Here is a 24,035-nt window from a genome sequence, read left to right as displayed (position 1 = left end):
CTCCTTTTATTTCTGGTTCATTCTAGACAGCGCTGTGCTCCTTGTTTATGATTACTAATGCTTTTTAAAGATCATCCCATACTGTCCCATATGGGACTGTCTCTGGTTACTAAAAGGTAGGGGTTTTATTTTCAACCAACTTACCCTAGAGAGATCTCCTAGTTTCATTCAGATCACGGGAGATTTTTTCTTTTTCTTAAGATTTTATTTATTTATTTGACAGAGAGAGACAGCGAGAGAGGGAACACAAGCAGGAACCTGCTGAGCAGAGAGCCTGATGTGGGACTCTGTCCCAGCACCCTGAGATCATGACCTGAGCTGAAAGCAGATGCCCAATGACAGAGCCACCCAGATGCTCTGAAAGGAGATTTCCAAAGGAAGTAAAGCTTGCCTTTGAACCATGGTGTAGGTACAGCAAGTAGAGGAATCATCTTTATGAAAATAACTTTTTTTAAAAAAAGATTTTATTGGGCGCCTGGGTGGCTCAGTGGGTTAAGCCGCTGCCTTCGGCTCAGGTCATGATCTCAGGGTCCTGGGATCGAGTCCCGCATCGGGCTCTCTGCTCTGCAGGGAGCCTGCTTCCTCCTCTCTCTCTCTGCCTGCCTCTCTGCCTACTTGTAATCTCTCTCTGTCAAATAAATAAATAAATCTTTAAAAAAAAATAAATAAAGATTTTATTTATTTATTTGATAGAGATCACAAGTAGATGGAGAGGCAGGCAGAGAGAGAGAGAGAGAGAGAGAGAGAGAGATGGAAGCAGGCTCCCTGCTGAGCAGAGAGCCCGATGCGGGACTCGATCCCAGGACCCTGAGATCATGACCTGAGCCGAAGGCAGCGGCTTAACCCACTGAGCCACCCAGGCGCCCCGAAAATAACTTTTTGAGTTTGAAATTTAGGAAGTGAAACTTTGGTGTGAGTGAATAATTTAGATATAACACCAGAAACATAATAAAAGAAGATACTGATAAATTCCTTCAAAACTAGAAACTTCTGTTCTTTGAGACATTGTTAAAGAGTGAATGAAAACGGAAGTGCCCAGCTGGCTTAGTTAACGGAGCGTGCAGCTCCTGATCTCAGAGCTGTGATCTTTTTTTTTTTTTTTTTTTAAGATTTTATTTATGTATTTGACAGACAGATCACAAGTAGGCAGAGAGCCAGGCAGAGAGAGAAAGGGAAGCTGGCTTCCTGCTTAGCAGAGAGCCCGATGAGGGGCTTGATCCCAGGACCCTGGGATCACGACCCAAGCCGAAAGCAGAGGCTTTAACCCACTGAGCCACCCGGGTGCCCGAGAAAGCCTGATTTTTAAAAAATGGGCAAGAGGAGGGCGTGTGGGTGGCTCGGTCAAGTGACTGACTCTTGGTTTTGACTCGGGTCACGATCTCAGGGTCATGAGGTCCAGTCCCACGCGTGGCTGTGCGCTCAGTGCAGAGTCTTCTTGGGATTCTCTCCTCCTCACTCTGCCTCTGCCCCTCCCCCTGCTTGCATGCACGCGTGGGCTCTGTCTCTAAAAATAAATAGATTTTTTTTAAATGGGCAAGAGATTTTAAGATAGTTCGCCAACGAAGAGCTACAGATGGCCAATAAGCCCATGAAAAAATACTCAACACCATGAGACATGAAGGGAATGCAAACTAAAACCATACTGAGACATCAGCCCATGCCTGTTCCCATGGCTGAAACAGAAAAGGCTGATGTGTCAGATGTTGGCAGAGATGAGAGGAACTGGGACTCTCATACGGTGCTGGCGGGAAGATAAAGGGGTACCGCCCCCCTGGAAAACAGCTTACAGTCTCTTAAAAACTTAAATAGCATCCAGTGCAATTGCCCGTCCTCTCCCAGATGCTTCCCTGGGGTGAGGATGGGGGGGTGAGAGTGAAAGCTAAGTCCTAACAGAGACTTGGGCACCAGCCTTGGGAGGAGCTTCTCTGCAGGAGCCGGGAGCTAGGGGCCAGCCCGCATTGAGGTTGCGGTGTGGTCAGCCAGTGCGGTACTGCCCAGCAATGGCAAGGACCGAGCAACCACCCATGGGTGCTACGGCGTGGACACAGCTTGAAACAATTGTGTATCACAAAAGAAGGCCAAAACGCTGAAGGGTGAACATGTGCTGCGTCAGTCCAGAACACGCAGGGCATACTGTGTGGCAACTGGACCAGACCAGAGTCGTCTGGGGTGGGGTGGGGCTGCGGGAGAGGGCAGGGAGAACTTTCAGGGTGGTGGGAGGTTCACAGGTGCACGTGGGTCAGGACTTGTCAAACTGCCCGCTTTAAGTGTGTGCAGTGAACTGTAGGGCAAGCATCCTTCTACCGAGCGGTTGAAAACAGTAATCCCTCGATCCGTCAGGGGCTACAAACGTATCAAATACACAGGCCATTTTGCCCTGAGGAGTCCCCAGACAGCGGAAGCATGCCCACACGGGTCACAGAGTCCATGGCAGTTCTATTCACAATGGCCTCACCCAAAGTGCCTATCAGTGGGTGAACAGAAAATAGAGTTGAGACCTCAAAGCCTAAAAGGATGTTCTGGTCTTTCAGAGAGAGGGGTTGCTGACCCCTGAACTCCGCACAAATAAATCCCCTCAAAAACTCTGTGCCAGGGCACCTGGGTGGCTCAGTGGGTTGAGCCTCTGCCTTTGGCTCAGGTCGTGATCTCAGGGTCCTAGGATCAAGCCCCGCGTTGGGCTCTCTGCTCAGCAGGGAGCCTGCTTCCCTCTCTCTCTGCCTGCTTCTCTGCCTACTTGTGATTTCGCTCTGTCAAATAAATAAATAAAATCTTTAAAAAAAACAAAACAAAACAGAAAAAAGCTCTGTGGCACGAGAAAAAAGCCAGGCTCCGAAGACTGCAGAGACGATTCCATGTATGTGAAGCATCTAGAACAGACGCCAGGTTGGAGACAGAGCGGCTCAGTGGTTGTTGGGCCGTGAATGCAGGCAGGGGTCAGCTGCACTAGGGCTCGGTGACGCTCTCCGGGTGACACAGGTGTCCGAAGACAGCTCTGAAGATTTGCTGACTCCCACCCAACTGCATACCCAGCGGGGGTGATTGTCACAGTGCCTAAGTATGTCTCGGTAATGCTGCCAACCCTCAGGGGCTACATCCCACACGTCCCTGTTTTTCCGCACCTGTGCCGGAAGGTTAACGAACCACAGACAGCTGCTGGTTTAACTGAGCAGCGTGGATGACTTTCAAAAAATATTTTTTTAACATTTTATTTTTATTTGAGCGGGAGAGGGAGAGAAAGCATGAGCCAGGAGGAGGGAAGGAAGGTGAAAAAGGCCTCCCTCGGAGCAGGGAGCCCCACATGGGACTCGACCCCAGGACCCTGGGATCCTGACCTGAGCCGAAGGCAGATGCTTCACTCACCAAGCCACCCAGACACACCAAGAATTTAAAAAACTTACGAAGAGGGAGATGTTGGTTTTCAGGTATTTAGCTAACTTTTGTGAGCTGAGGTTGTGTGTCTTTCTCTGAACACACCCACCTGTAGACGCCATGCCAGGTGGCACTGACCTCTGTGATGCTCAGAATGCTTCCTCTCAGAGGAAGAGACGTCCAGAAGCTGGAATGCCATGCCCATCTTTCTATGGCAGCCAGCTGCCAATGCCAGCATCCAACCACGCCTGCCTTGGGCCTGTGACCTCCAGCCAAGGTCTCGGCCACTTCCGTTTGGCTCCTGTGATACTTTGCGGCTGATCCGAGATGGAACATGGCGCTCTTGCTGAACATGAAAGTGTGTGGGGCTCCCTAGTTTAGGGGATCAATCCCCTGGAGGGCTGGCCACCGGGCCCACCACAGATCTGGGCTGAGACCCCATAATCTGCATTCCTTGCAGGTTTCCAGGTGATGGTGAGGAAGGAAACAGCAGAGCATATAGAGGGCAATCAGGGAACTGGTGGGTGACGTCCCCGAGGACACCCTAAGCCTCCACAGCTGCCGTCACTCACAGAACGGGCTCACACTCTGTCACATCTCCGAAGGCTTTCCGAGGTGGGAAAGCAGCTGTCACTGCAGGTTGGGAGCACACTGCCGTGAGGCTTGGGGGCACTAACTGAAGTCTGTCATGCACATTCGGGTCCCACCTTTTGTCCAGGCCTACTGACCCCAACCAAACAGCCAGGCTTCCCCACGGATGCCCTCCTGATGGGGTTTGCTGCCCCTGCCACCTGGTGTCCACAGAGGGCACTGCACCGAGTAGTGGAGGAGCCCGTCCAGCAGCCCGCAATTCCTAAGGCCAGCATCACTGAGAGGTTAAATCTAAGGAAAAATGAGCACCTCTAAAAATGTCAATTAACTACCAAACACATTAAGACAGGTGTACAAGGTAATTATAATAAATAGTTTTAATTACATTTTCAAACACTTAAGCATAAATGTTAATATCTGGTTGCTAGAAAATACACACAATATTTACCCCCCTGTGTTAACATAAATATTTGGCTTTTGGAAATAATATCCATTTAAAATGAAATTTATTTTAGGCACTTGGGTGTAGAAAGTGCTAGAGAATAAAACCCAATTATACTTTACTCCTACTTATAAGAGAGCAACCAAAATTATATCTGATTAAGTATTCTATTTTCAACACGGTTTGCATTACTGACAGGAGAAAAAAACATGACCGAATGTATCCATATAACATTTTGAGTTCCAGAATATTTTAAACAGGAAAAATTTGACTGATAAAATTTCAAGTTCCTTTTAGTCTGTTCACTGTGATGGTTTTAGTAGACATAACCCAAGGAAAGAATAATTTCTTTTTAATAACCTTTGCTTAAAAAAATAGTCTTGGTGGGGTGGGGTTAGGTTAGAAATCCTAACTCAAGAGCATAGCAGGTGCACGAAGCTTTGAAACAAACAGGCTGATCAGGCTGCGGGTGTGAGCAGATGCCAGTGAGGTTTAATATCAAATAACCTATAGATTTTTGCGAGAGTGGTCAAAGAACTGTATAAATAACACAGTGAACATTATTTCCAAAACTCCTGGGCTGGAGCTCTGTCTCAGGAGAACCCTGGGCACATTTCTTAGGGAATACATTCTTGCTCTTGGAGTCCTGCTCGTAAACGTCTCAGGCTGTCAACAAGCAGGTGTCTCATCGTGAGGTTTGAAGGTCGCACCCTCCTGTGGTGGGAAGGACAGGAGCTGGGTCTGGCTCCGTGGTCTGGGCTCCGCGCTCACTAGGCCAGCGGCAGGGTCTGCAGGTACCTCAGAAGCTGCTGGCAGTGGGCAGGGGAGCGGTGCTTCTCGACAACAGCCTCCGTCTCTCTCACCAGGAGCTCAGGGAACAGAATGCTGCCTGCTTTGAGGACCTCTGTAAAACAGGAACACACCCTCAAAACGCCAGGAATCAATAATAAACCATTGCTGCTTATGGGAATAAGCTTCACAGCCCAGTTAAAACAGCCAGGAACAGAGCAGACTGCAACGCGAGGCAAGTTATCCAGGACTGAGTGGCCGCGCATGACTCAGTGAGGAAGGGTCTTACTCTGAGAAGACATGAGGATCTCTAATACTGACATGCCTGATAACAGAGCACCAAACTACGTGAGGCCAAATGGACAGGGTTGCAAGGAGAAGCAGGTGAATCCACACTGGCTAGATTTCCACACCCGCTATCCCAGTGGACAGACCCCCAGGTGGAAGGTCAGCGAGGACGCGGCCGACCCCTGCAGCGCCATCCGCCAGGAGCCACGACAGAGTCTGCAGATGCGTCTATCCAACAGCAGCCGAACACACACTCTTCTCCGGCCCCCAGGCCCACTCATCAGGCGGGCCACATTTTGGGCCATGAAAAACACCGTAACAAATTTAAAAAACAGAAGTCCTACAATGTCTGCTCTCAGACCATAATGGAGTTAAACCAGAAATCAACAAGAGATCAAATGGAAAATCCCCACATACTTGGAGAATAAAGAACACATTTCTGAATAACGCAGTAGTCAGATACGAAATCTTTTGAAAAGAAACCAAATTTTGAACTGAATGAAAATACAACCAAAATTCGTGGATTGCAGTGAAAACACTGCTTGGAGGGGAATTTACAGCATCAAATGCATCTATGAGAAAAGAAGATCTAAAAATCAATCATTTAATTTTCTACCTAAGGAAACTAGAGAAAGAAAGACAATTAAATCCAAAGTGAGCAGAAGAAAAGAATTAAGTAGAAATCAGTGAAACTGGAACAGGAAATCAATAGAGAAAATCAAGAAAACCAAAAGCCGGTCCTCTGAACAAGTTGCAGCCCACAGATACAAGGACCCCAGGAGGTGGGCTGGTCAAAAGACACACAAGGATAGAGGACCTACATCAGAGAAATGGAATCAAGAATTAACAACCTCCCAACACAGAAAGCACCAGACCCAGATGGGTCCACCGGTGAATTCTACCAAACATTCAGGAAGAAATGATACCAATTCTCTATACTCTTCCAGAAGTTGGAAGCTTCCTAACTCAATCTATAGGGCCAGGATGACCCCAGTACAACACCAAAGGCATTACAAGAAAATATAAACCATTATCTCTTATGAACAGAGATGCAAAAATCCTCAACAAAATAGTAGCAAATCGAATCCAACAATGTATAAAAAGAGTTAGGCATGAACACCAAGTGGGGTTTATCCTAGGTATGGAAGGCTAGTCCAGTATTGCAATTAATCAATTAATGTGGGGCACCTGGGTGGCTCAGTCAGTTAAGCATCTGCCTTTGGCTCAGGTCACGATCCCAGTGTCCTTAGGACGGAGCCCCGCATCAGGCTCCCTGCTTTGCGGGGAGGCTGCTTTTCTCTCTCCCACTCTCTCTGCTTGTCTTCCCTCTCTCACTACATCTCTCTCTGTCAAATACATACATAAATAAATAAATCTATCTTAAAAAAAAATCAATTAATGTAATCCATCCCATCAACAGGCTGAAAAAGAAAATCACGTGATCGGAGCTCCTGGGTGGCTCAGTCGGTTAAACGTCTGTCTTCCTCAGAGCATGATCTCAGTGTTCTGGGATCAAGCCCCACATCAGGCTCCCCACTCTCTCTGCTGCTCCCCTTGCTTGCTCTCTCTCTATCAAATGAATAAAATCTTTTTAAAAAAGGTAATGTACAAATAAAACAAATAATGTGTAAGTAAAACAAAGGTAACACAAATAAAACATAATAAAATACATGGAGAGAGCCATGTTCATGGATAGGTAGAGTCAATATTGTCACAATGCCAGTTTTCCTCAACTCGATCTGTAGCTTTAAGACCATCACAATCCCAGCAAGTTATTCTGCAGATACCGACCAACTCAATCTACAGTCTGTGTGCAGAGACCGAACGAAGCCCCCGAGTGGCCAGCGCAGCCCTGAAGGAGGAAGGGGGCCGACGCCGTCTGACTTACGACTTTCCACAACCCCAGAGAAACGGACAGTGTGGTCTTGTTGGAAGAACAGATAGCTTGGTGGACCAGAAGAGAGAGCTCAGACGCAGACCCACAGCTGATATGGACCCACAGTGGACGCAGGCCCACGGTCCTTTGATCTTTGATAACAGAGCAGCGGCAACACGGGAGCAAAGGCAGCCTTTTATGTCAATGGTGTGGAACAAGTGGATACCCAGAGGAGGGGGAGAAGGGAGGAGGAAGGAAGGAAGAAGGGAGGGAGGGAGGGAGATCTAGATGCAGACTCCACATCCTTCACAAAAATGAACTCCACATGGATCACGGACTCACATACGAAACTACAAGAGCTACAGGATCCCGAAGGAAACCAGGGAGAGAGCCGGTGACCCTGCATGTGGTGATGATTTTTATTCTCTCATGTCCTCTGACTGCCACAGACATGGTGGAGCAAGGACATCTAACAATCTGCTGTGAGTGCGTCCCCCAGTAAGGGACCGTTTACAGCATCAGACCCAATAATCCACTTCTCGTCTCTAAATCCGCCGAGTGTAGGCTCTGTGGGTCCCCTGTGACCCAGGTCGGCGGGGCACATGCAGCAGGACTCGCAGCCATCCTAGGGCACCTGAGTCACTTCTTCCAAGAAGAAGTCACCTTCTCGGGCCTCTTTACTGATGTGAGTTTCTACTGTAGTCAGTATTTGTTCTGCTTCCTTTAGCTGTTTTCATAGTTACTGAACATCATGGTCTCTCTCTCCACCTCCTTTTTTAAATCTTGCATTTCACGATGGATTTTTCCTTGATTAAGTGCCAACTTCACCAGGTTCTGAAATCCCCATCCCTGTGAATCAACAACTCCAGGACTTGGTTTTCCCCATCAGCGGCAACAACTTTTGGTTTCTTGAAATTGCCTGCATGTCTGTAAGTTCTCTCAACGAGAACTCCAGAACACACGAACACGTGAACACAGCGCATGTGAGAGAAGCACGAGACCCCGACCCTGCCCGACGCGAATATGGCGCACAGGAGAGACGCAGGAGACCCTGACACTGGCTGATGTGAACAGGGCACACGTGAGACGTAGGAGATCCCGACACCCCCCGACATGAGAGATGCGGGAGACCCCGACGCTACCCGACGCAAACAGGGTGCACGTTAGAGACGCGGGAGACCCTGATGCCGCCTCAAGGAGGAAGAGACACCTCAGGCCAACATGGCTGAGAGATGCCCCCCCAAGCTTGCCTGTCCCCAGGGAAATAGAGATGTAAACAACAGCACACACAGCCACACACTCATGAGAACGGCCAAAACCCGCAACACCATCCCCAGCCAGTGCTGGCGAAGACATGGAGCCGCGGGGTACAGGTGGCAGTGTGAGACCGGGCGGCCACTCTGGAGGACAGTTTGGCAGTTCCTTACAAAACTAAAGAGAGAGCAAGATGTGAGGGTCTGCGAGAACTTGGCCTCGTAAGCCAGACTCTGCCCCCACACCTGGTATGGCTGCAGAGTGAAGCCAGCACACCGGGGTTCCTCCCGCTGCTGGCGCCTGGAGAATACCGCCCAGCTGTCCACACAGGCCACACGGCCACGCACTCCTGCCTGCGACGGCCCAGGGTGGCGGCTCTGTGTGAGCGAGGGTCGCTGGGGGTCCTGTAGGACCTTGGGTCTGGGAGTCAAAACTGTGTCTGTAACTCCACCAGGCATGGCTCTCTGCTCACTATAGGCAGGGTCCATGAGCCTCCAATGCCCCTTGAGTTTCCTCAAGAATGTCCTCAACAAAGCAGTAAAAATTCCTTTATTAGGTCAGTACTCCGGCACCCAACTTATACCTTAATTCATGAGTTTAGAGTTGTGATTTTTTTTATTGACTTGACAATGCCTGCCTTTAAACTGGAGCGTTTGGCTCATTAACATGCCACAAGATTGCAGCCAAGGCTGGATTTGGTCTGTTTCCTGTTTGTCCCTGTTTCTGTATTCTTCCTGTCCTTGTTCCTTGACTACTTTTGGGTTACTGGCATATGTTTTACACTTCCGCTCCAAGATCTTGTAATCGGTATTTTACATACACGCCTCTGCAGGACAATTCCCGTGGCTGCTGTGGGACACTGAAGCCAGGCTCCCTGGGCTCACTGGACCCAGCTTCTGAGCATCCTGTGCACTGACTGGGGGGGTGCACAGCAGGGGTGTGCTGGGTCCCCAGCATGCCACATACCCCGCTAAGAATGACCAGCTGAAAAACAACAGGACAGAGTCAGCCTGGGCACACTCAGGCCTCCGGCAGGACACCTGCTCAGAAATCAGTAGAGAGACAGCATTTGTGGCTTTCCAGTAGAAATGGCAGGTACAGGGAACCTGCTTCTGCCCCCACGAGCCCAACGGCTGCCACAAGCTTTTCTTCCCAAGACTGTTCGGAGCTCTCTGCTCATCAACGTGACTTCTAGACATGGGTGTCGTGAAGATGGACCATTAGGCGTGAATGTCGTTGGGGTCCCCACTCCAGGCACCCCCCTGGCCAGTAGCCAAGCATGACCACAGGAACCTACAACAGTGCCTCTCTTCCAGCTGCGCACCTGCTTGAGTCTGGATTTCCTCCACCTTCCCTCACCAGTGCCACACATCAGGGCCACCGCCAACGCTATGAATACCTAGCTGTCTTCCACGGAGAGCCACAAAGTGAAACACCACCATTCTTCCGGCTTGTTACTTTGTTTTGGAAAATATATCTTCCAAAGCCACGTCATTTATGTTAACACACAGTGGCCTTACTGTTACTCTAAATAAATAAACAAATATCTAAGATTTTTTTCTCAACTTTTTCTTTCTTTTTAAGATTTTATTTGCTTCAGAGAAAGAGTGCATGAGTGAGGTAAGCACTGAATGGAGGGAGGGTCAGAGGGAGAAGCAGGCTCCCTGCCAAGCAGGACTCGATCCCGCGACCGAGATCATGACCTGAGCCAGAAGCAGATACTTAACCAACTCAGCACCCCAGTCGTCCCCCAACTTTACTTCCTATCATGGCCTATTATGGGCTATAACCCACAAAGACAAAGGCCTTGGGTCAGCACTGATGTGGGTCCAAAGAGACCCCAAGGCCGTGGACCTGCTACCCCGTGCTCAAAAGTCCAGGCCTCCGTGTTCCAGACAGGTCTCAGAACCAAGCGCCTGTCACGCCATGCCTACCTAACACCGCATCCTGGACAGCAGCCTCTGGGTCATCGAGGTACACGAGGAGCTCTCTGTACAGGAACTGGATGTTGCTTTGGTAGTGGGCCTTCCCGTCGTCATTCGGGACACACGCCAGCCACGTGACCAAGGCGGAGGTGGCCGCCAGCCTCACTTCATGGGAAATGTCATCCAGACGCTTCAGGAGCTCTGGAGGGAGGGCAGGACAGGACAGTGAGACAGGGGCTGGAGCAGGCACCTGACCCCACAGCGGGGGGCGCTCACCCTCAGGCCCCAGGAAACCCACATCCTGTGGGGAGCCTGGTGTTCACACACAAGGAACTCAGGTAGCTCCCAGTGTCCTGGGAACCCTTGACTGCACTGGCCAAGAGGTGGACACAGGGAGTGCCTGGTCCTGCACGTGCTGTGCCATGTGCGCAGACCTGGGCTGCTCTACCCTGTGTCCTCACCCGCGAGGCAGCCCCATGCCCTCTGTGGCTCCAAAATGCTCAGAATCTCTCACCACGAGTATCACACACACAGCTGGCTGCCCCATCCCCTTTGATGTGCAGACACCCCCCTCCCTCAAACTGCAGGCTTGGGGACAGCACTCAGAGCCTGGTGACATGACAGCCGACACCTGCATCAGGTTTGTTTCTGCTGAGCTCTGAGGCCGGACCACTCAGCCCCTGAAAACAGTAATCATCAGCCATCACAGGCAGCGGCTCACTCAGGAAAAGCTGGCTCGCATGTGGCCCGTACCAGGCATATGCATCAGAGTCGTGGGAGGTCTCAGAGAAGGCAGCTCCGGACACAGGCCCTCTGCGGCCAAGTGGCCATACTTCTGCCAACACACCGCTCCCGGGAGCATGAAGCTAGAGCTGCAAGTAAGGGAGCCCACTGAGGAAATCCTCCTGGACTTAAAGTAACCCCAAATGCCCCCAAATGAGCCATCTTTTCACTGGGTTTTGTTTTAAAAAGTGAGCAAAAGTCCAACAAGTGTGGACAGTCCACAAACCACGCTGGCTGGTTGTGTCCACAGATGGGAGTCTGGAGGTCGTCGTCGTGGTGATGGAAATAAACACAAAACCAAAAATGAACTTGCAAGAACGTGTGGGAAAGGTGACTTCGACTCTGGGTTTCGTCGAGATGCAGAGCCTGCCATTCCAGAACATTCTGAGCCGCCACCTCTTCTGATGCTGGCCGTCCATCCGTCCCTCATTCTGGAGCTCTGCTGCACAGCCCGAGCCTCCCCCGCAGACACGCATCTTCCTATCCCGGCAACCACGCATCTTCCTATCCCGGCAACCGATCTCTGCCACATTCAGTCTCGTGCACCCAGCAGCCCCCCAGCTGAATCTCATTTCCAGGAATTCTTATGACCACCTCTTAGAATCACTACATGCCGAGGCTCAGGGAAGGACAGGTGGCTGTCCACCAATCACTACACGCCGAGGCTCCGCTGTGTGCCCGCGGCTGATGGTAGGAGTGGAGAGCCACGGGTGTGTCCAGACACTGCAGCCCCGGCCAGCGCCAACACCGCTCCTCCGTGTCCACAGGTGCCCTCCCTGGAGTCTCTGCATGGCATTCAAGAAGGTCTCCTGGGCTCTTTCTTAAGCACATCTTGGTTCCCATTGGCATTTCTGTTTGAACTTGGAGGTGGGTTCCAGAATTCACATCTCCCCTCCAGTAATGAGGGTACCTACTGTCCTTCCCCATGCTGGGTTTCCTGGGTATTTTAGGACCCTCTGCGTCCGTTGCTCTGCTCCTGCATCTGACGGGCGCCCGGTGCTTGGTGCCACAGAAGGGCAGAGACACAGGACTTTAGGCACGAACAGGTGCTCACCCTTGCACTGCAGGACCCCTGCTATGCGGTGGGACTGCACCCCTAATTCCTGGGCACAGGCCACCCCTGGACTATGCTATCTACCCACAGACAGTTCATCTGTCACAGCCATGCGGGGACTCAGCACCAACCTGACCGAGAGTCAAAGGAGCAGTTTCTAGCTTCCCTACAAAAGAACAGAAAGAAAAAGGTCCTACCAGGGTAAATTTTGATGAACTTCTCTGAATCAGTCACACCGCCGGAGGTTTTTAGAAATCTGTTAATGATCTGGCACGAAATTAATCGTGTCCTCTGAGAGTCCTCCTCCAGGGTGGTTAGAACGTCCGGCATGAGCGTCTCCTGCACTTCCCGCATCTGCAAAGAGAGGATATGAGGGACTGGGGCCCCAGCCCGGCAGGACACCGCCAGGGACATGCCGTGTGCACCTTGCCCGTCATGCGAGGGGCCTGGCTCTCCTACAAACAGAAAGGAATCTGGAATACCATCTGGAAATTTTACATAAGAAAACCTGAACCTTGGGCGCCTGGGTGGCTCAGTGGGTTAAGCCGCTGCCTTTGGCTCGGGTCATGATCTCAGGGTCCTGGGATCGAGTCCCGCATGGGGCTCTCTGCTCAGCAGGGAGCCTGCTTTTCTCTCTCTCTCTCTCTCTCTCTCTCTCTGCCTCTCCATCTACTTGTGATCTCTGTCAAAAAAAAAAAGAAAACCTGAACCTTAACCAGTCGTTAAGCATCTGCCTTCGGCATGGGTCATGATCCCAGGGTCCTGGGATCGAGTCCCACATCACATCGGGTTCCTTGCTCAGAGGGGAGTCTGCTTCTCCCTCTGCCTGCTTGTACGCTTTCTCTTTCTCACAAATGTGTAAATAAAATCTTTAAAAAAAGAAAAAAAACCCTGAACCCTGATTTTAAAACCTCCATGACTTGGACAATTTTGCTTAACTTGGTGAGTTGAAAAATCCACTGTTCACAGTCTTGGAAACACAAATGCTACCTACTCTCTACTACTGTCTATTGTGTCCAACCAAATCTGGGGGACGCTGTAACTCAGATCAGGGTGGTTCAGTGTAGTAGGAAGGGGAGCTCACACACTAGCAAGCCCCTAGCCATGCATCTGCAGATGTGGGGCTGAGCACAGTGACAGCAAGCAGGCCCCGCTTCCCTGACAGTCCACAGAAAGCCCAAGATCTGCCTAACTCAAGTGGGTTCCTGTGGTTATGATCTCTGCTCTGCAAGGAGTAACATTTAGTATATATCCCAAGAAAACCCCCGATGATCGAAACATAAGCTGTTGCCTGCGGGTCACACTTGCCTGTGGACCCACGCTCCCCTCGCCCCCAGTGGCTGCAGAACATGGGGTCTGGCAGCTGTGTGCATGTCCCCCCCACCCTGCTGGGGCAGGTGACCTTGGGAGCCCCACCTGCTTCTCCGACAGGATGTCACTGCTGATGAGTGCCCAGAGGCAGGACACAGCTGCCGTGCGGATGGCTGCTGCAGTCTTCCCTGCATGCCACTGCAGACTGGGGACCAAGATGTCTTTCGTCACGGTGTTGAGGTAGTGGTGAAACTGCCTGGGGTGTTAACAAGGGAGCGAAGTGGAGAGAGCCAGGGTGAGGGGAAGCCAGAAGCAGAGGGCCACGGCTTCCCTGGGGGCAGGAGCCCTGCAGGGGTGGGGTGGCCTCCCAGGGCTCCTGCTGGCCTCTGCTGGGTCCAGTGCACATTCTGAACCTCCAGGGTGCCCCCCCCAAACCCGCTGCAGGGGCTTTGCCCATCTCTCCTGCCTCTGAAAGAGGAGGAGTGCGCTGACCATGCCAGCAAAGTCACTTGCGCGTGTGGCCCTAACCATCCCCTGTGGGCACACGTCCCTCCACCCCAGTGAGGGGCACCGCCGGTCTGAGCCCAGGGCTTGAACGCCACAGCTCGCAGAGACGTGGAGGCCCCTGCCAGCTGTCAGGATGTGTCATTTAAACGGTCAACTCCCACGTCCTGGTCGGCCGGTCTGGCTGGGGGCCGTAGAGCCCCACAAAGAGAACTCACTGAAGCCGCACTGAGGACACCTGAGCACCCTCAAAAGTCTCACTGTGCCACCACTGTCGTGGCGAAACACGTTTGGTTCAACAAAGAATCTGTCAACTCATTTCTGAGCATTATTCTGAAGCATGTTTCAGAGGCAGCTCACGTCCCAGATACCAGCTGCTCCGGGAGACTGATGAGGGGACGCCTGCAGGGCGAGGCCGGGCTGCTCCCTGCATCCTGCCCACTGTTCCTCTGGTCCCACTGTCCCTCTGGTCCATCGGATGGGGCCTCCGCCCCCGCTGAACTTCCCCTCTGTGGAAGGCTGCACCTGCTGACTTCCAGCAGGGGGCACCCCAGCACCAGCAATGCAGGTGAGTGATGATGGTTCTGGACAATTCTCTCTCTCTCTTTCTCTCTCTGACACCACACACACACACACACACACACACACACACACACACACACACACACGGATTAGGTTTCCAATGTGCTTTAACTTCCATGCAAAGAACTGCTGTTCCTTGCAAAGTGATTCACAAGAGGTCTCCTTAGAAAGACCTAACGCTGACAGCCGTCCTCCTGGACCCCCGACAGGTGTCCACGTCAAGTGGCTGGAAGAGCAGAGGCTGAGCACTGGTCAGATTGTGCTCGGCCGTGGGAAGACAGGCAGGCCCCACGCACAGCCGGGGTTAGTCAGAACCCATGCTGGAAGGAGGGACACATTGTGGAGGAAGACCTGGCACCCAACTTTTTGGAATGGGGACTCCTAGCATGGCAAGACGCACGTGGGTTGGTGGGTGGGTCCCCGCTGGAACGAGGACGCATCCCAGGAGACCACGGGCACACTGGTCTGTGACCCTGGCCACCTTCGACCTCCTACCATCACCATCACCCCTTCCCAGTCCTCAGTCAGCCTCGAGGAGCCAGCGGAGTCAGCTGGGTGATGGCCAGGAAGGCCTGTCACACGTCCATAGACGCCCTGGAGAGCGAAGGCCATGCGCCGGGGGCTGGCGCCCACGGCCCATGCTTGGGGTGCTCTGTGGGAGGACCAGCTCCGTCCATGGAGGGCCCCACAAAACACCTCCTCACACCAAGAAGCCACATCCTGTCCCCATCAGATACTTGTGAGACTGAGGACCCAGGGCAGCCCTCTCAAGCACCTGCCCTCTGCCACTTCTGAGCGGGGCCTGCGGGGTGCATGCTGGCAGCAGAGGGTCAGCAAGGCACCCCCGGGGCTCCCGCTGTCTGGGTGCTGTTCCAGCAGCTCACGAGGATGCAGGGGAGCACAGGCTCTAAGGAGCCCGCCAAACCATGCCCATGCTCCTTCCAGCTCAGCCACATGGAGCCCTGCCCAGGGTGGCACTCCGATTTTATGGCCCCTGAAGGCTCGGAGTTTGTACCAACAAGCAGGACGTGGAATTCCCTGCAATTCGAAGGGCCGGGAGAGCCCACAGCAAGCATCCTGGCATGCTAGTGGCGTGGAGGGAGCTGCTCCTAACAGACATGCTCCTTCCGAGGGGACAGGGTCCCCGCATGCCTCAGCACCCACCCCTCCCAGCACCCAACTCTGCTCTGGACAGGCCTCTGTGCTGCCGCGGATTTAAGTGGGCCCCTCCCTCCTGCCAGCGTCCCTGCTGTCCCCTCCCTCCTGCCAGCGTCCCTGCTGTCCCCTCCCTCCCTGCAGAGCATCACGCTGGGGGCTCTTCACGTGGTTGCGTGGACAGAAGTTTCTTCTAACACTTTAACCACCAACGGGGAGTCAGTCCGCTCTGTTTGGTTAGAAAGACTTTTAAAACCAGAACACCTAATATATAAACCATTAAGTTAATGTTCCCTAAAACCTCTTCATTTGCTGGAATTTTAATGGCTGCACAAAAATGACTTTGACTTTACATCTGCGCAGGTGGGCGCTCACTAGCGGAGCCGTCTGTTTGCCCAGGGAGGGCGGCCGGCGCCACAGCCCAGGGGTGATCCCCGCTTCCGTCGGAGAGTGTCCTGCAGAGGCCAGAGGCTGGGAAAACCTACCCCTGGGAGTTGACGGTCTCCTGGGCACTCAGCAGCACCCGAGACAGGGAGGAGAAGAGCCTGAGGCGCATCTGGGGGTCTCTGGCCGGCTGGAGGCAGCTGCGGAGGGCGGGCACAAGCTGGGGTAGCACTCCTCCCAGGGCTGGGCCTGGAAAACACACACACACCCAGTCCCCGCTGTTCCTGCTCACGGAGGGGGACATGGCCTGTGGCGGCCAGGCTGGTGGGTCCCTCCACAGGACGCAGACTCCGAGGAGGGACCACAGCCTGTCCCATCACCTTCCCATCCTTCCGGATTGTGGTGTCACTATAAGAGAAACCATTTAACTCCCAAACCATGCAAATCATTCAATGTGGAAACTTTCTATTTCCTTCTTTTTTCCAGGTTTAAAAAAAAATTCAAGTCAAGTAATATTTTAAACATCAACCAAAATAAATTATTCAGAACACGGAAGGTGTTTAATATTTGCCCCTACACTTGGCAGCCGCTGCTCTTCTCCAGCCTGCTGCTGGGTGGGCACGGGCACAGGTCCCCTGAGCTAGCGGGGGCTGCAGACACGCGGAGTGACCCTCAGTATCTGGAATCGCACTGAGTCGTGATTGGAATAAACAGTCCCTGGGGTGAGACACGCACTCTGACTGCAGCGACACGGGTCATGGGAGCGCAGCGGACCCCCCACGCCCAGGCAGGCCCTCACAGCATTCCACAACCAACAGGGCCCCTCCCGGCCACCCTGCTCATTCTGCAACAAGCCCGAGAACAAGCAAAGCAAGTGGAGTCCCCCCAGATGCTCTGACTCAGACCCAGCGTCAAAGATGCAAGATGGAAAAACAAGGGGTGCCTGAGGGCTCCGTCGGTGATGCAGCTGCCTTTGACTCAGGTCATGATCCCAGGGTTCTGGGACTGAGCCCCGCATCGGGCTCTCTGCTCAGCAGGGAGCCTGCTTCTCCCTCTGCCTCTGCCGCTCCCCCTGCTTGTACTCTCCTTCTCTCTGGATCAAATAAATACATAAAATCTTTAAAAAAAAAAAAAAAAAAGAGGATGGAAAAGCAAGGCCCATGGTTAACCTGAGGCCAGGTGTGAGTTTCGGGGAAGAAAGAGAAACAAGACCAGACGGGACACGTGGCTCAGGAACAGGACACCTGCACCACAGATAAGCGCCCTGTGTTCGCTCTCACACCCTGCGGTCTATCTCCCTTTGACATGCACCGAAGGCCAAGGTCCAGACGACTCTCACCGACTCTCACCGGAGGAGGAGGGTGTGGTCATTCAGTAGTCACGATCTCCCGCTTTGTCACACGACACAGAGAAAATGCAGCCGCAAGAGGACAGAGGAGTTTCAGGGAGCGTCTTCCCGCCCCTCCTGTAAACACGCTTCCAGCTCCTGCCCGGTCCCACCCTAACCAGTTAGGCATTTTTCACACATCAAGTCTGTTAGATGCTCTCCATAAAAATAAGAAGAAAAAACCCATCCAAACCGCAAGGCATTTGTCCACACTAATGGGAAGGAAAGCTGGGCCGATCTGAGCTCCAGCAGGAAGACCTCCAGGTCTGCATGGGCCTGGAGAGCCACAGAGCAACCTGCCCCCCTGCCCGCCGCCCCGCCCCGCGTGTCCTGGGCGTGCCCGCGCCACTAGGGTCACAGGGCACCTGGAAACGAACCCCTCCAGAACACACAGGATACATTCAAACCAAGGGCGCAAAAACACTATATTCACGCTCTGAGAAAACACTTGGTTCACTGAAGGGAAAGTGCAGTGTGGCCGCTACACCCCTGCCTGACTCCTACCACTTCACCCCTGTACCTGGCCGATGGCCCAGCCTTTCCTGATCAGCCCCAATGGCTCACTGGCTTGCAGCCTCCGGCTGCTTTCTAAATTGCAGAGGAAAGCTGCCAGTCAGGGTCTGACAGTGGTTTTTGTTGTTTTTTTCAAGAATCATCTTTTAGGGATACCTGGGTGGCTCAGTTGGTTGGACGACTGCCTTCGGCTCAGGTCATGGTCCTGGAGTCCCAGGATCGAGTCCCACATCGGGCTCCCAGCTCCACGGGGAGTCTGCTTCTCCCTCTGACCTTCTTCTTGCTCATGCTCTCTCACTGCCTCTCTCTCAATAAATAAATAAAAATCTTAGAAAAAAAAATCTTTTAAAATGAAGTAAGTCCAGTGAAACCTTCTCCACCGCCAGTCGGAGAGAGGAATCTCTACATGGCAGGGAGGAGGCATGGGTGTGAGCATAAGCTCTGCCCAAGGGAATGTTCTTCCGTGGTCCGCTGCTGGGCGGGACAGGCCCGGAAGTCCACACAGAACTCCTGTTTGCTGCACTACGTGCAACAATGCTGAAGCATATCTGGAGAACGTGGGCGACACAGGAGGCCTGAGAAATCACACCTTCAAGGTTTAACACCGAAACCAAACGCATGGCAGACTCTGAAGAGCCACATTCTTCAAAAACAATGCTCTTGGCGTTTTTAAAATGAAGGTTTTGGTGCTCACAGTGCTGGCTCCCCCCGGGTGGGCGAGACTGCTTCTCCCTCGTGGTCTGAAGCAGCCTGGGCATGGCAGGGACTCACCTGCATGCGTGAGCAGCACGTTGAACTGCAGGAGCTCCACGGAATGGACGGTCCAGTCCTGGTGTGAAGCCGCCAGCTGCTCCAGGAGGGGACCCGCGTGCTCTTGGTAGAGGTCCTGGCTGCTGTCCACTCCCTGCACCGCGGCCAGCGTGTCCATGGTCTCCTGAACCTGCATGTGCGAGTCACAGGCTGGGAAACCCTGCTCCCGAGGCTCAAACGCCCCCATGGAGAGCCATCCTCATCACTGGAGAAGGAGAGCTGCTCAGGCCAACCTCGAACACTCCACCAAGCACTGCAGGTGCCCCCCGACAGCCACTATGCTCACCGCGCCAATGCCGTCAAATAACGGGGACAGACGTGCATTTATGAGAGATCCAGCCACTGTGCCCCTGTCCTGCACAATGCCAGGCAGGCCCAGAGCAGACACACAGTCTGCTGGCCCGAGATCACTCTGAGACCTGTCTTCCTGTGGAGACAACTGTCCCCTGGGGTACAGAAGTGGAGGGGACAGGAGACAGGCCAGGAGCCACCTCGCAGTCTGCAACCTGACAGCTGGCTAGTGTCCTTCCCTCGGGTCTCGGGTGTGCAGATCAAGGCTCTGCTTTGTGGTCCTGTAGTGACAAGGGGCCTGCTACAATATGTGTTCTTTGGAAAGGTTGTTTTTGAAGAAATAAAACAAAGTTCAGAGGACCCAGAAGGGAGAGGGAAACCAGAGGGCCTCCTGGATACAAGGTCCCATGGAAGTGCCTGGGCGCTTCTCCATCATGCAGGCCAGCTCCCAGAGAGAGATCTGCCTGTGGCTGGGGAGCACGAGCTAGAGGGAAAACCACACTCTCCTGGAGAGGAGGCAAGACATTGGGCTCCTGATGGTTTTGGAGCCCGAGGGGACCTGGACAGCAGAGTTTCTAGAGCTCAGACCCAGAGCTGAAGGAACAGAAGTAATTCTGTAAAGCCAGCCTGTGATTAAACAGGAAATCACGATGCTATCTTCCCTTCTCTGAAGATGTTAGTCACGCACGTATCTTAACACAGACTAGAGGCGAGGACGGGCTCCCGTCCTGTTTGCATGTCAGCAGCCATTGTCCCTCTGAGACACAACAATAAGCGGGCAGCTGGGAGTTTTCCAGAAACCAGGGCACCCCTCAGGCCACCTCAGGAGCGACTCATCCCAAATGTCCCCCATATTCCTTCGCCTTGCTCGTCGGCTGAGTCAGGTGAGCCCAAGGCTTTGGGCTCCAGAACAGGAGGATTTCGGGACAGAGGTTCCATCTGCTCAGACAGGAGCACCTCTGCCAGCATGAGCTCCATCACCCGCATAGCTCACCTTGTCGCTGAGGCCCGTGGCAGCCGAGAAGGCCAGGATGGTCACCAGCACCTCCACAAGCTGCAGGCTGCACCCCCTGCAGTCCTCCTGACACACGGAAACCAATGTCTGCACGCAGAGTAGCACGCGCTCCCCGTAAAGGCGCTGTCAAGAGGGCAGGGAACACCGTGAGCCAGCTCTCCCCCTACACATGCCCCCTGCAAACCCCCTTCCCACCCCTGGTGCCCCCTGCCACCCTCCCTGACCCTCTGCACACCTCTTTCCAGGTCCTGCCGCCTTTGGCCCCAAGGCTGCCGTACTCCCTTCCCCATCCAGCCCCCCATTCCTCCCCAGGTCCATCCCCCCCACCCCCATGGGCCCTGCTGGTCCCTTCTCTTACCCTGCCCTCCTATCCCCCCACCCCGAGTCCAGCCTCCCCCTACCCCCCCCCGCCCCAGGCCCTCCGTTCCCTTCCCCTACTCTACTCTCCTGTCCGCCCCCCTGCCCCCTGTCCAGCCTCCCCACCTCCATGCCAGCCCGCACCCCGCTCCCTTCTTCTACCCAGCGCCCCACCTCCCCCAGTCCAGCCTCCTCCCCAACCCCACTCCAGGGACCCCCAGCTCCTTCCCCCTTGCTCCCTCCCATCCTGCCGCCCCCTGCCTCAGGGCCCACACCAACAAGACACAGCACACCAGGGCCACAGATTGAAACACATGGATCACAGGAGTGCCTTCTTTCATGGGAAAACTTCATGGTGTTCTTTTCCAGGGGAATCTGAACATGGCCCGAGAAAGAAGTGCTTAACAGTCTCTTGGTTATGTTTAAAGAAGTTCTTTTTTTTTTTTTTTAAATATTTATTTATTTGACAGACAGAGATCACAAGTAGGCAGAGAGGCAGGCAGAGAGAGGAGGAAGCAGGCTCCCTGCTCAGCAGAGAGCCAGATGCGGGGCTCAATCCCAGGACCCTGAGATCATGATCATGACCTGAGCCGAAGGCAGAGGCTTTAACCCACTGAGCCACGCAGGTGCCTCTAAAGAAGTTCTTATGCATTAGCCACACATCCTGTAAAATTCACAAGGGAAATGACAGGGCATCTTGGAGCCGCCTGCAAATACCCAGCCCTCCCAGCCTGCCCCCAAGGGTAACAGAAAAGGTAGAGGAAGTGGACAGAACAGGAGCGCCAGAGCCCATGGCTGCTGAGGCTGGGCGGGGGTGGGGATTCACCCACTTTTCTCTCTACTGCTTTGTCTTTCTGTACTGAGAAGTTTAAACAAAAATAAATACGATTCTGTGGTTTAGGACATGCTTCCTGATGGACGGGGACAAGGAGGCATCTTGGCCAGGGTCATCCAGCCAGCCGCTCACCTCCCGGACTTCAGCCTCATCAACCGTGGGGCAGAACTCCTTAATGCCGTGTCCACATATGCTTCTCATATGTCCCGCCACGTATGTGTCCCATGGGGTTTCACAAAGGACAGAAAGGCTGGGCTGGCAGTCACGGAGCAGTGGGCTGACACTGGAGCTGTGCACCCATGCGGTCTAACGGGGCCAGTCCAGAGGCGGTTCTGGACCTCTGTGGCTCATGCACAAGTGACATAAATCACAGGATTTCAAAAAAAGAATTCATGCTGGATCACGGAGGAGCATGGTCTGCGCATGTCCGACCGCTCACGTGTGGGATGGGAGGTAGCCATGGCGCTGGTGTCCAGCTCCCCCGGGGAAGCCAGACCAGTATTTAATTCACATTCTCACTTGTCCCACAGCCCAATTTCCTTCAGGCATGGATGGGTGGCCCCCCAGTTGCTGAGGATGTGATTTCAGCTCGTGTCTAGAATGACCTGTACTAAATGCTCACGGAGCAGTCACTTTCAGTTAAGAGGGGACTGGGCTCCTGAGACGGGAGCCACCTTTACAGTGGGCTGGCTGTCAGGGGCACACCAGGCCCCGGAGCCCACGAGGAACCTCATGCTTTCCCAGCTGTCCCCTCCTGCGGGGAGCATGGCACCATCTCTGGGAAACTGGGCCTCAGCGCTCATGGCTTTCTTTCCACTCAAGCAGACAATGTTCCCCTCCGCCTGCACCCCAGAGGCAGACAAAGGCAGGGGGAGGCGACAGGTTCCAAAGTGACGTCTTAGTTTCTGCTCCTGAAACTCAGTGTCATCGGAGGTTGTCGAAACTTCAGGGGAGAAAGTGCTAGAGGCTGACATTTCTATGGCGACCACGCCCCTGCACTCCTGGCTTTTGTTCGTTGAAGAGGAATAAATGAGTTATCCTTATGGTATCAAACAATTTCCTCAGCTCAGTTACCTGTCACAAAACAAACATTTCAAAGGAAAGGATCCAATTCCCTCAGCTCAGCCCCAGGTGCAGCGCTGGCCAGACACACCTGGGGAGGCACCTGCCGCGACCCCGCCCGCAGCACAGGAGGCCCCACGATGCGAGGCCTGGCATGCACCCTCAGGGCACCTCTGTCTGGCTGACAGAGAGTTTCTACACCTCCACGTGTTCTTGAAAAACGTCCACAGCCCGTCTTCCCAGCTCCTGGGGATCAACGGCAGGAAGCTCGTGCTCCTTCCCATGCCACCCTGGCCACACCAGATTCTCCTGCTGCCTTGAGAACAGGGCTGCGTCTGTTGCCTTTGCCTAAACCCGAGCGTTCGTCCCCTTTGCCAAATGTCTGAGTCTGTGAGGAAAGGGACAGAATGCCCATCTAGGGTTTTCACTATGGCTGGTTCCTCAATCTGAGCTTGGAACACGTCCGGTGAGACACTAAGCATGATCCTGCTGTTTCAAACATCACTACAGGGGCACCTGGGTGGCCACTCAGTTAAGCGACCAAGTCCTGATCCCAGCTTAGGTCATGACCTCAGGGTTGTGAGATCAAGCCCCGCATTGGGCTCCCTGCTGGGCAGAGAGCCTTCTTTTAAACAAAACAAAACAAAACAAAACAAAACAAGAAAACACCTTGAAAAACCTGGAAGATGAGGAGGAGCCTTTAAAAGCAAAGTCTGAACTTCATGGATTAAGGGATTAAATTTTTCTGTAAATAAGGCTAAGACATAAAAATCAGGTTTTCTTTTCTATAAAACTTGTAAAATCCATATTTAAGCATGTATATAAAATTTTAAGTTTAGCTTTTTAGGAAAAGGAAAGGTTCTGGCTCACAAGTGTACATAGAGGGATCAGACTCCTTTCTAGCCGACCCTGAGTAAGAATGCAGAATTCACAGGGGTTGGATGATGATGTTAAAAACGGGTCTGGGGGGGCGCCTGGGTGGCTCAGTGGGTTAAGCCGCTGCCTTCGGCTCAGGTCATGATCTCAGGGTCCTGCGATCGAGTCCCGCATCGGGCTCTCTGCTCGGCAGGGAGCCTGCTTCCTCCTCTCTCTCTCTGCCTGCCTCTCTGCCTACTTGTGATCTCTGTCTGTCAAATAAATAAATAAAATCTTTGGAAAAAAAAAAAAGTTTAAAAAAAAAAAACGGGTCTGGGAAAAGGCAAAACATGTTACAAGCACCAACAGCAGACGGAACGGTTCCTGGACACTCCCTCTCTGACACTTCGGCCCCACTCCCCACTCGCTGTGTTTTAAGAAGCCTTGAGGATGGATCTGCAACCATGACAGGAACCCCTTGTCATCCGAAGCCGAAGGACCAGACGACCCAATGCAGAGCGTCCTGGAGCCTGGCTGTGCCCGAACACACTAGCTGGTCCCCCACCCCCAGGCCAGTCATGGCCTCAGCCACCGCTGTGAGGC

At 53.1% G+C, this 24,035-nt stretch overlaps 1 protein-coding gene and 1 pseudogene across 2 annotated transcripts in view; both read right to left on the bottom strand.

The window, feature by feature from the left end:
• Positions 1-4,322: 4,322 nt before the first annotated feature.
• The window catches only part of DNAAF5 (dynein axonemal assembly factor 5), a 45,763-nt gene continuing 26,050 nt past the window's right edge, over positions 4,323-24,035 (bottom strand). The window contains exons 7-13 of one of the 2 annotated variants that reach the window (XM_032327690.1): positions 20,303-20,446; positions 18,979-19,147; positions 16,409-16,556; positions 13,788-13,938; positions 12,569-12,725; positions 10,544-10,735; positions 4,323-5,306 (exon numbers count right to left, since the gene is read on the bottom strand). In XM_032327690.1, the coding sequence (XP_032183581.1) occupies positions 5,173-5,306; positions 10,544-10,735; positions 12,569-12,725; positions 13,788-13,938; positions 16,409-16,556; positions 18,979-19,147; positions 20,303-20,446 (1,095 nt within the window). In that variant the 3' untranslated portion in view covers positions 4,323-5,172. The remainder of the gene's footprint in view (positions 5,307-10,543; positions 10,736-12,568; positions 12,726-13,787; positions 13,939-16,408; positions 16,557-18,978; positions 19,148-20,302; positions 20,447-24,035) is intronic. The other variant, XM_032327691.1, reaches the window with a different exon arrangement.
• Positions 7,111-10,193, bottom strand: LOC116580884 (annotated as a pseudogene).

This window comes from Mustela erminea, chromosome 20, assembly GCF_009829155.1.
Source record: "Mustela erminea isolate mMusErm1 chromosome 20, mMusErm1.Pri, whole genome shotgun sequence".
Taxonomy (NCBI): domain Eukaryota; kingdom Metazoa; phylum Chordata; class Mammalia; order Carnivora; family Mustelidae; genus Mustela; species Mustela erminea.
This window is presented reverse-complemented; position numbering and strand designations above follow the sequence as displayed.